This window comes from Eucalyptus grandis, chromosome 5, assembly GCF_016545825.1.
Source record: "Eucalyptus grandis isolate ANBG69807.140 chromosome 5, ASM1654582v1, whole genome shotgun sequence".
Classification (NCBI taxonomy): Eukaryota; Viridiplantae; Streptophyta; class Magnoliopsida; order Myrtales; family Myrtaceae; genus Eucalyptus; species Eucalyptus grandis.
In genome coordinates, this window is record NC_052616.1 from 41,011,086 (window position 1) to 41,022,657 (window position 11,572).

Consider the following 11,572-nt stretch of genomic DNA (forward strand, 5'->3'; position numbering starts at 1 on the left):
CAGGCTTGGAGAATTGTCAAACAACCAAATGCTCTATGGTGCCAAGTGATGAAGAGTATCTATTATCCTCGAGGTGATTTCTAGGCTGCAAACAGAGGCAATCGGCCTTCATGGGGATGGCAAAGTATGTTGGTGGGGAGAGATGCAATTGAACCAGCCACGAGATGGGAGGTTGGGGATGGACAAACGATAAGAATTCGAGAAGATGCATGGCTGCCTTCTGGAAGAATCATTGGCCTAGCAAATAAGGATGATCCAAGAGTTGTGGCTGAACTAATAGATCATGACAGGGAGAATTACCAAAAAAGTCCTAAACCTATTGCAATTATGCCAATTCAGTCCTAAACTTTTTTTTTTGGCCAATTTAGTCCTAAACCTTTTACAATTGTGCCAATTCAGTCCATCCGGCCAAAATTGGCCGGCCGGCGCGACGTGGAATTTTTAATTTTTTTCGATTTTTTTAATTTTTTTCGAATTTTTAAATTTTTTTTCGAATTTTTGAATTCTTTTTTTTTTCCATCATCTTCTTCGCCTCCTGACCGGCCGGAGGCGAGGGCGGCGAGGGCCGGCGAGACGGGCGAGGGTGAGGCCCCGCCAGATCCGGGCGAGGTCGCCTCGCCGCCAACCTCGCGCGGCCACCGGGAGGGCGAGGCCCGCCGGAGATCTCAGATCTGGCCGGAGGGGAGGAGTTCGGGGCAAGGGAGTTCCAGATCTGCGAAGAGGGGCCGGAGAGAGGAAGAGAAACCAGAGAAGGGGGCCAAATCCGAGCAGGAAGGAGGCGCCGTCGATCCGCCCGAACCCCCCGACGCCGTCGCTGCACCGGATCTCCGCCGCGTCGCTGTCGCCCGCCAGCATCTGCTTCAGCGTAGCCCCGACGCTGTCCCGAAGACAAATCCCTGTTGTCTGTCGCCGTCACAGCAACTGACGCCATCTTGCCAACCAGCAACGCCGCCATGCCGTACCCTCACTATAAATAGGTGACAAGCTGCCGCCCGACGCGTCGTCATCGTTGTCTTGCCCCGAAACCCTATCGGCCGCCATGTCTCGGTCACAATTGGCCAAGCGTACTCGCGCGCATCGCAACCGCGCCGCTTGACCCGTCGCCGTCCGCTACGTCGCCGCCGCTCGGTCACTTCAAACGAGAGAGAGAGAGAGGGATAGTCACCCGAAGATTCGCCGCTTGAGGAGGTCGCCTCGCCGCTCTCGGAACCGTTCTCTCTCTCCGCCTCAATCCATGCCTTGCAATTGCGCCTCCGGAGTGCGAGCGAGCTCGCGGCTTCCGATCGGCGCCGCATTGTGGACGGCGGGCGAGGCCCTACTGGATCTGGCGGGGCCTCGCCCTCGCCAGTGGCCGGCGAGGTTGACCTCGCCGGCCCTCGCCTCCGGCCAGCGCCGGCCGGCCAGGAGGCAAAGAAGATGACGAAAAAAAGAAAAGAATTAAAAAATTCGAAAAAATATTTAAAAATTAGAAAAAAATTAAAAAATTCGAAAAAAATAATTTAAAAATTCCACGTCAGCATTCACCGGACGACCGACGTCCACGTCAACGCCGGCCGGCCAATTTTGGCCGGATGGACTTAATTAGCACAATTGTAAAAGGTTTAGGACTAAATTGGCCAAAAAAAAAAAGTTTAGGACTGAATTGGCACAATTGCAATAGGTTTAGGACTTTTTTGGTAATTCTCCCGATCATGACACGAAGGAATGGGATATGAACAGAGTAAATGCACTTTTTCAGGAAATTGTAGCGAAAGAGATTCTAGCTCACCCTTTAAGCCTACATCCTAACCCAAACAAGCTTGTGTGGACAGCAAACAGATCCGGTTCATACACTGTCAAGAGTGGCTATAACCAAATACAAAGCTTAGCCGTCCCCTCCACCAGACAAAATTCCTCTCCATCCTACCAAATACCAAAATCACTTTGGCACGAAATATGGAAGCTACCAACATCCCCCAAAATTAGATTCTTAATCTGGAATATATGCAGCAACTCTCTCCCAACAAAAGAAAATCTGCATATAAGACAAATGTTACCCTGACCCAACTTGTCAGATATGCGGCCAAGCACCAGAGACAATGGAGCACATATTCATCCTCTGTGACTGGACAAAAAGTGTATGGTCAGCCCCTGATTTTCAAGCCGACACAAACCCAGCAAATATAACTCGAATTGATAGATGGATTTTAGAAAACCTCACCTCAAGAGTCGGAACAAAAATCGAAATCCCTCTTTGCTGCTCTCCTATGGCAGATTTGGAAGACCCGCAACTATGCAGTTTTCTAAGGAAAAGAGCCCAACCCAATCAGCACCCAAGAAGAAGCTCGTACAGTAGCAGATCTGTGCATGAAATGGACAGCTAAGGGGAAAAATGGAGAAAACTGAAAGCAAGCAAATTAGAATAGCTGGGAAAAACAGAAACCACTTGACCCACACATGTTGAAGGTGAATGTCGACGCCTCATGGTGCAGCTCGAAACTGGAGGGATCGGTCACGAGTGTTTGCCGAAACGTATCTGGCCTCCTCGTTGCTAAATTTATGTAGCAAATCTTGGTCCCATCCACATGGATTGCAGAAACCCTAGCCATGAGAGAAGCTTTGTTGTGGGTAAGGGAAAGTCGAACAGCAAGCTCCGCATGAACTGAAACCCCACACGAAGTCTTTGCTACAACTGATCTGAAGGTGCACTTATTTTCGGATAGCTTATCCCTTGTTGAATGCTTATCGGGCCGAGAAGAGCCCCCTTGGCAGGCCCAGTCCATTATTGCTTACTGCACGCAACTTATAGCCCAGATCGGTGTTGTCTCTGTCCTCTATGAGCCGAGGGAATTCAACAAGGCTGTGGATTAGGTTGCCAAAGCCCACCGCACCAACTCTTCCCCCTCAACCTTTACGTTCAATATTATGTTTAGACTTACCAACTAACAGTGCCCATTTTATGGGCTAGTAATGAAATTCAGCATATTCCGACAAAAAAAAAAAAAAACATTTTGCCCGTTGTGCATTTGACTTATATTGATAATGTGGACATTAGCAAAATGGTATTAACCCACCATGATGGAAAGCTACCTCGGCTCATTGATTGAGCAAAGGATGTAGTAAAGAAAGCCATTCATGCACAAATGTATTTGATAATGCTCAAGCATCACTTATTAATACACACAAGAAAGCATATCATTTCATGTTGAGGAACAGGCAAGATATTTCGTGTAACGGTTAAAGTTCGTGATAACGACTTATGATGCAACAAGCCACTTAAACATGAGTATATCTAATATTTAAGTGCTAAATAGGATGAGACGTAGTCATGTAGACAACGTGATTGATGCGACCGACATACAAAATTGTGATTGTTTGACATGTTCTTCATGCTAGTAGGAGTTCATGGTCGTAGCAAGTTTCCAATTTCACCACCCACGGTGTGTGTATAATGCCTTTAGGACGATATCAATTTGTTCATGGCACACAATTGCTAAAAACAACACAAGAAACTATCTGAAATTTTAATGAGAAGATAATAAAATATAAACTAGGTGCTATTGGGGAGACTATAATGGTGTTTTCATTAGAAGCTGACATGATTGAACTGTTGTCTCGTCTAGCTTCACCGGAATGGTGCAATCTTCTATTGTTCTATTGTAGAATTAATTCATTTTTCTCAAATGTATCTATGCAACCGTCTAACGATGACGATCTTATAAGAAGAGGTTTTCTGAATCAGCTTTATGGATCTAGGGTTCAGCTCGTCATCGAATTCACAATTAATAAATAAATAAACTCGTTTTACGTTGTTTAGGGAACTTTTATTAGAACCCACCATACTTCTAGCGACCAGGGCTTTTGTTTGGCCTTTGTAGAAAGCAAGAACAACATTTTTGCTTTTCCACCAAATTTTGAAATATTATTCAAACGTTAGAAAATAATTATAGGTGCATGTACATGTCAACATTTATATTATCAAAAGTTTTAATCGGTTAAGATTAAGGAAAGGCAGAGTGCGAGCGCCGCAAAAATAAGAAAAATAACAAGCAAAGATAAAAGTCACTCCGAACAGACGTAGGAAACAAATTAGCTAATAAATAAGAAAATCTACTCATCAACTAAAAGAAATAGAATAACCTTATTCTGAAAATACTATATGTAAAAGTTCTTGGTTAAGGAAATAAAACAAAATTGCAATCTCGATTTGTCAGAGCCTCGTTAAAAACAAACAAAGCATAGTCGGGGACCAAAAGCGAAATCCTGGAAAACCAAGGACTAATATTGTAACAAGAAAACTAGCATTTCGTTGGTTTGTCAAAAGTCAAGTCTACAAGGAGCGGGGCAGATCTCGGAAAACACTATAGGGACCAACTATGCCATTACAGGGAAAACATACAAAAAAAAATCATAAATTTATTGCATTTGTACCAATTCAATCATAAATCTTTTAATTGGATCAATTTAATTCTAAATATTTTCATATTAATAACAATTGAGCTAATTCAGCCAAATTAGGCCGGAAATTACTAATGTGGACATTTCTACTTAATACATCATAATTTTTTCGAATTTTTCATTAATTTTTTTTTCCCCTTCTCTTCCTCCTTGTTTGATGAAAACAGTATTTGAGGAGACACTATTTCATTATCCATTTTTTCTCTATAATCGACACTTGATACCATTTACTTTCTATAATCGTTCCAAGCTTATGAGAACAATATTAGACTCAAAGGTGTCAAGACTATACTTTTAAATTTAAATCGTAATTAAGACGTGAAATTTTGACAAGAGAGGTAATTATACGCCTAACAGCCCGCTAGACCCTCCCAAGCTTGATGTGCAAATAGGGGAGGCTGCGCATGTGGTTGTTTTCTTTATCTTAATCTGTCTAGGCCTAGTCCATTTTATATGTAAAAAGTATATATATTTATGGAAAGATACCATCAAAAACCCTAAATTATACACATTGTGGCACAAATACCATTTTTTTTGTGTGTTCTAAAGATTAAAGAAAGAATAAAAGGAAAAATATTAAAAATTTTAAAAGGCAAAATTTCCCTTCAAGCCCTTTTTAAAACTGATATGGGCACTCCCCATTGCCGTCGTTGCCCCACCAGTAATGGGGCGATGGCCACAGGTGAGGGGCTCCCTCCCACCTTTGTTTTCTTTTTCTTTTTAATGAAAAGAAAAAAATATTAAAAAAAGAATGAAAGGAAAAAAACTAAAAATTTTAAAAGGCAAAATTTCCCTTCAAAGCCCTTTTTAAAACTAATATGGGCACTTCAGGCCCTTATTTAAGAAAATAAAGATACTTCGGGCCCTATTTGAAATAATGTCAACTTCAAGTCTTTATTTAAGAAAATGAAAGATTTCAAGCTCTTATTTGGAATTTTTCCTATTTTCAATGCAAGTGACACTTTGGAAATATCTAGGTGCCCAAGGAATAAGAAATGCTATGTAGAGATCCCCCGTCTCAAAGAAAATTGTAATTCATTTTTTACAGTACAATTGAAAATATCTCAAAGGAATAATTAGAAAACTCCAAGTGCCCGAGTCTTGCTATATTTCTAAAAATATTTTCTAATTTTTTAAAGAATTCATTATATTGAATTTAAGTATAAGTTTTCCTCTAAATATGAGAATACTTTCTATTAAATTCATTTTCTTAGGCAATCTAAACACTGAAAATTTTTGGAGAATGTTTTTCAATAGAAATATTTTCGCAAAATAAATGGATCTTAAGAAATATTTTCGAATGTGTTGTGGGTTCTTTGGGCTAGTCTCCTCCGAGTATAAGGCGGCTCGGCTCTCGGGAGTCGTTCGAGCACGGGGGTTTGTGGTGGAGTCCTCGGTTACCAAAAAAAAAAAGCGGCTTCTTAGATTTGACATTAAGTTCTTCTACAATAGCTTACTTTAAGTTTTCCTAAATGGAAAATATTGTGATTATTTAAACAAAAAAAGTATCCATTAATTTAATTGTTGAGATATCTAGAAATTTAAACTTTTAATGCTAATGCTAATACAAAAGCAACAATAGGAAAAAGGAAAACTTGTTAATCCAACATTCTAGCCGCGCAGAGGGAGAGAGGGAGAGAGAGAGACGCGTAATTCCCGATGGAATCTTCTTCTTTTTGTAATCGAAATAAATTTTACCTTAAATGACAACTCTGCTAAAAAAATTAAGTCAATTCTGCTCTAAATTTTTTTTCTTTGTTTTATAAAAAATCAACTTTCACTTAAATCTTAAATCTAGTTCTATTGACTTGAAATCTTAATTGTCCAACATGACTATTCCACATCAACAATAAACTCACATCGCTTGCTAGCTGAATTTAAATCACTATCCATCATCTTCTTTTCTGAGCTACAGCTTGAAAAATAATGGTGAAACTATTTATAGTCTTCTTCACTTCACCGGCAAGTCAAAAAGATCTCCGAATTAAATCTCAGTGGCCAACCTCCACTATTTCATCATAATATGAAGTTGTGGACATGGATCAGCACCCATCAAGAGACGCCATAGACAAGATCCGCCAAACTCATGATATAGACAAGATCCGCCAAACTCATGATCAAAACCTTATTTTCTAGAACAAGTCCAAGCCCTCCCCTTGAAACTTAAAATTTACTTCAAATGGACATTGATCAATCAATCTCATTTAATATATAAATTTGATTTTGTTCAGAAGTATGATGAAGGAGAATCTAAAGTTGTGCCCTACCAAAGTACTTATCACAATCTATAAGATCTCAAACTTCAATTAACAAATGCAAGATTTGAGACTCACATAAAATTTATGATTTTTATTTAAAAAAAAATGTTCAGGCTAGAATTGTGTGTGTGTGTGTGTGTTTTTTTGGGTGGGGGGGAATTAACTCTTTAATAAGTTTATCATATGCCTATAATAATTGAAAATCGGTAAAAATAAGAAATGCTATCCAAAGATAGCCACTCTCTCAGGCCCCTGGTCCAAACAAACGCGCCCCTGCGCTGATTGAGAGAATCGCACGGCCGCCAGTCAAAACGATGAAACGAGAGACCAGAGGAGCTGCCGACAATCACGGACTGGGCCGCAAGGAGTGCGGCCCGCGACGCAGGATCGGACCCTCCCAAAGAGAAAAAGAAAGAAAAAGATAGTCTTCCCATGATGAACTCGACCGACGCTTGTCCTTGCTTTGAGTGACGCGCTTAACTGTCAAAGCTTTGTGTGTGGGGGCGGCCACGAGGGGAAAAAAAAAAAGTTGTCCTAAAATAAGATTAATTTTAAAAATAAATAAATTGATTCGTCTGTCCTCTAGAAGAGGGCAAAAAAGGAAAAAAAAAAACAAACAAAAGCGACGTACGAGAACGAAACAAACCAAACCCATCCCTATGACCAAAGAAAGATTTGCAGCGGGATGAGGGACTCTTTCCCTCCCTCCTTCCTATCCTCCCTCTCCTATCCAAGCCGGAGATCTGTCTTTTTATCGCTGAATGGATATACCACAATGGCCCTGGCACGTGGATCGGAATTTGCCAAGCAAGCGCTCACCATATTCGGTAGACGAAAGAAAATTGCAATTCAATCTTACACTCGGTCAAACATCTCATGCTCATGATACCCCACTATTTCCACTGCTTTTGCCGGCATGTCCTTTCTCACGGGTGCCTACCTTTTTCTTCCTTCTGTTGCTGTGCTTTTAACCATGCCGGGCTACTTTTGCCTGCCAATGCCCTTTTTCTTTTATCTTTTTCTTAATTTTTATTCATTTATTTTTTATTTATTAAAACATTTTAATGATTTTTTTAAAGTACGTGACACTTTTGGAAAATTTACTTCTATGAGTACTTGATTCGCGTCATGATTCTTTTTTTTTTTTTTCTTTTTGTTTGTTGCTCGCTTATGGACTCATGTTGGGTGCAATTTATGTTCCAAAAATCAATTTTTGGATAAAAATGTGTTTGATGAGGATACAATTTTTTTTTCATTTAATAACGATACAAAATTGAATTTCTTTGAAGTTTAAAAAACTGGAGAGAAAAAAAAAAGACTTAACCGGCTCAACCCTAGAACCAGTTTGGAATGAGGTTAACAAGATTAGTTTTGACCCTGACTAAGGAGATCTCGATTTCCAAGATGGGGGCCTATTTATCCCGAAACCGATCACTAGGTGCAAAAGCACGAGAATAAAAAAAACAAAAAACAAAACTCTAAATTTTCACATCCGAATTCAAGGAATAAAAACAATTTTTTTGCTTTCCCACCTAATTTTGTAATATTCTTCAAATTTTAGAGAATTATGAAAAATTTGTAGGTAAATGTACATATCAACATTTTCACATAAAAGTTTTAATTGCATAAGTTTAAAGACAGTCAAGTTGCGAGCACCATAAAATTATTTAAAAAACAAAGACAAAATAAAAAGTCACTCAAAATCTAGGAAATAAATTAGCAAGTAAAGTAGGGAAAATTAAAGATTCAAGTTAAAGAAATCTAATCATAAATCTATTAAAAATTTTGATAAAAATCCTAGAGTTATGTAAATAAAATAAAATTGCAATCTTGATTTGTCCGTGACCCATAAAAAGACAAAGCATAGTTTTAGAGTTGACGGAGACTCAAATATTTTCGGAAATATCAACTAATCCTCAATATTTTTATTTTTCCTCCAGTGAGAACGAAACTTGTATTATTGCGACTTCGTCGAAAGTCACTCTAGGGGAGCGGAGCACACCGGAGGAAAAAGCTGTGGGGACTGATTACGCTTTTCTAGAGTTGACGTAGACTAGAAATATATATATTTTATTTTATTTTTAATTCCAATTTTGGACGCTTAAAGATAAGGCAAACGAAAGTACCAGGAATGGAGGTCTCCATAACGTCAACGAAAGTCAGCAGTGGCTAGTATTTTTTCTTCTTTTTTTTATGCAAATGCAAAGGGAACGAGCCTTTCATTGATCAGGTGATGAGAGCAAACCCTCAGGCGAAAATGCTTGTGAGAATGGATAAGGGAAAGAGCTCGGAGGCCGGAACGAGCAGAAGTGAGTTATCAACGATTGACTATGAGGTCTTCTTGAGTTTCAGAGGGCCGGATACTCGCCAAGGATTCACGGATTGCCTTTACCACGAAATGCAAGAAGCTAACATCCGTGTTTTCTTCGATGAGGAAGAGCTCCACGTCGGTAAAGAAATAGCTGATGAACTACCGATGGCTATCAAAAAGTCGAAGATCTATGTACCAATCTTCTCCAAAGGTTATGTTTCGAGTCCCTGGTGCCTTCGCGAGCTTGAACACATGGTGGAGTGCACGAATACCAAACCGTCTGAGAAGGAAATCATGCCGATTTTCTACAACGTGAAACCTTGCGATGTTAAGCTTATGTCTCAACTGTACGTCCGCGATTTGAAGAAGCATGAAAAGAAGTTTGGTCGCCAGACGAGGCAAAAGTGGGAGGATGCCCTCAAAAGTGTAGCTAAAATCAAAGGATGGGAATTGAAAAGCCAAGGGTATGTGGTGTCCTACCGTTCTCCGTGACTTTTGTTTTGGACTTTCAATGTATACCCAAGCTTGCTTAAGATCTCGTTTTGGCGATCTGTAATTGAATGAAAACCAAGTGTGTTTTGAGATCTATTTTTGGTAATTATCTCGTTCATCCAAACCAAATAAAGTAAGAATCTGTTATTCTTTTCATTGATAGATGTAATTTTCTATATCATTGTGTTCGTAAATTGGGGATTACCTCATTGAAATTGCCTTCTCTCTTTTTTCGAGAAATTTTTACATGGTATCAATCACCCTTTCAAGGTGTTGCCATTTCGGAAGCAAATAAAAAATGAAAAGCTCATAATATTCGCTACATGATCATTTGTTTAAATCATAAAGACACCGTGTTCCATGAGCACCTAAGACATCTCTTCCTTTTGGGTTTAGTCGATTTAGTAAGCGTTACTAGCCATGTTGATGCACCACTTGCCAAGTGTCCTGAATTATTTTTCTCAATTTTTGACTTAGATGATTCAATAATGTGGCAGGCACTGGAAATTCATTAAATCAGTGATACGAGAGATTGTGATGAAATTGAAGACAAAAGACAAATATGTCACGGAGCATATGGTCGGAATGGATGATCAAGTGGAAGCTGTTCTGAAGTTATTAGACGTGCACTCCAAGGACATGCACGTTGTTCTAATTCATGGAATGGGAGGAATCGGTAAAACAACTCTCGCTAAGGTTATGTTCAACAAACTAAATCCCCTCTTCAGTCATTGTTGTTTTTTGGGAAATATCCGGGAATCATCATCGCTCAGCTTTGGCCTCATAACTTTACAAAAACAATTATTATCTGACATGTTTGGTTCGGGCTTTCCCAACATAATCAACGATGTTGATGATGGGATCAAGGTGATTGCGCAGCGACTTTCTAACAAGAAAGTTTTCATCGTTCTAGATGACGTGGATGATGAGGAACAACTCAAGAAACTAGCCATCAAGCATGTTTCACTCAACTCAGGGAGTAAAATTATTATTACAACAAGGAAAAGAAGCGTCTTAAAAGCCAACCAAACATTCGAGTACGAAGTGAAGTCGTTAGATTCTGGTGAGTCGCTTGAGCTTTTCAGTAGACATGCTTTCGGAAGAAATTTTCCTTCGAATGATTATGTCAATCTTTCGAGACAAGTAGTTTCTACAACCGGAGGACTTCCACTGGCTCTTGAAGTCGTTGGCTCATTACTTCATTGCCAAAACAAAGCCTCATGGATAGATGTGTTGGACAATCTAAGGAAAATACCTCATGAGAAGGTCTTGGACAGGCTGAAGATCAGCTATGATGCCCGAGTCATGAGCAAAAACAGATCTTCCTCGACATCGCATGTCTCTTTGTGGACAAAGACCAAACGAATGCATTCTACATGTGGAAAGATTGTAGGTTTTTTCCAGATTATTCAATTCAAGTCCTTGTTCGCATGTCCTTGATAAAGATAACCGACGATAACAAATTTTGGATGCATGATCAACTAAGAGATCTTGGGAGGAAAATCGTCTATGGATATACAAGGCTAATCGATCCAAGAAAACAGAGCAGGATGTGGGATCCTTTGTCTGCCTTTAATATAATAAGAATAGAAGAGGTGAAACATATGTTCAACCATCGTAATCTTTGCTTTTCTCAATAGTTCATTTATTAATTAAGAGCCATTTTATAATAGTAGAGATAGAATGAAGACATTTCGTTTGCACTTATGCTACTTTACCATTGAATGGCAGAGAAAGGAGGCCATTGAAGCAGTCTGCTTAAATGGAAATGCACTAGGAAGCTATACGAGCGATGAGTTTTCAAGGCTTCCAAACATAAGGTTCCTCAAATTAGTTTGGGGACAATTAGATGGAAACTTTGAGAATCAACTTTCAGAGTTAAGATACATGACCTGGCATGGGTGTCCTCAAGAGCTCTCCGCCATCAATTTCCATCCAAGCAATCTTGTAGTTCTCAAGCTTTCTTATAGTTTCATCACAGAAGAGTGGGCTGGATGGAGTCAAATCAAGGTATTCCATCGTTGTATTTGTTTATCTTTATCTCCATTGAATTGTCTCATGTTGTTTTTATGTT

General features: G+C 39.4%; 1 protein-coding gene across 1 annotated transcript; it reads left to right on the plus strand.

The window, feature by feature from the left end:
• The first annotated feature begins 8,928 nt into the window (after window positions 1-8,928).
• Window positions 8,929-10,938, plus strand: LOC108956582 (disease resistance protein RUN1-like). The gene is made up of 2 exons (XM_018866245.2): window positions 8,929-9,470; window positions 9,996-10,938. The coding sequence occupies exons 1-2, from the start codon at window positions 8,929-8,931 to the stop codon at window positions 10,936-10,938; spliced, it is 1,485 nt and encodes a 494-aa protein (XP_018721790.2).
• The last annotated feature ends 634 nt before the right edge of the window (window positions 10,939-11,572 follow it).

What these genes read in the sequence shown, in the direction of transcription:
- LOC108956582 (XM_018866245.2), top strand. Translation starts at nt 8,929, where the DNA reads ATGAGAGCAAACCCTCAGGCGAAAATGCTTGTGAGAATGGATAAGGGA. An exon ending in TGGGAATTGAAAAGCCAAGG is followed by an intron (nt 9,471 to 9,995) that starts GTATGTGGTGTC and finishes ATAATGTGGCAG; the next exon opens with GCACTGGAAATTCATTAAAT.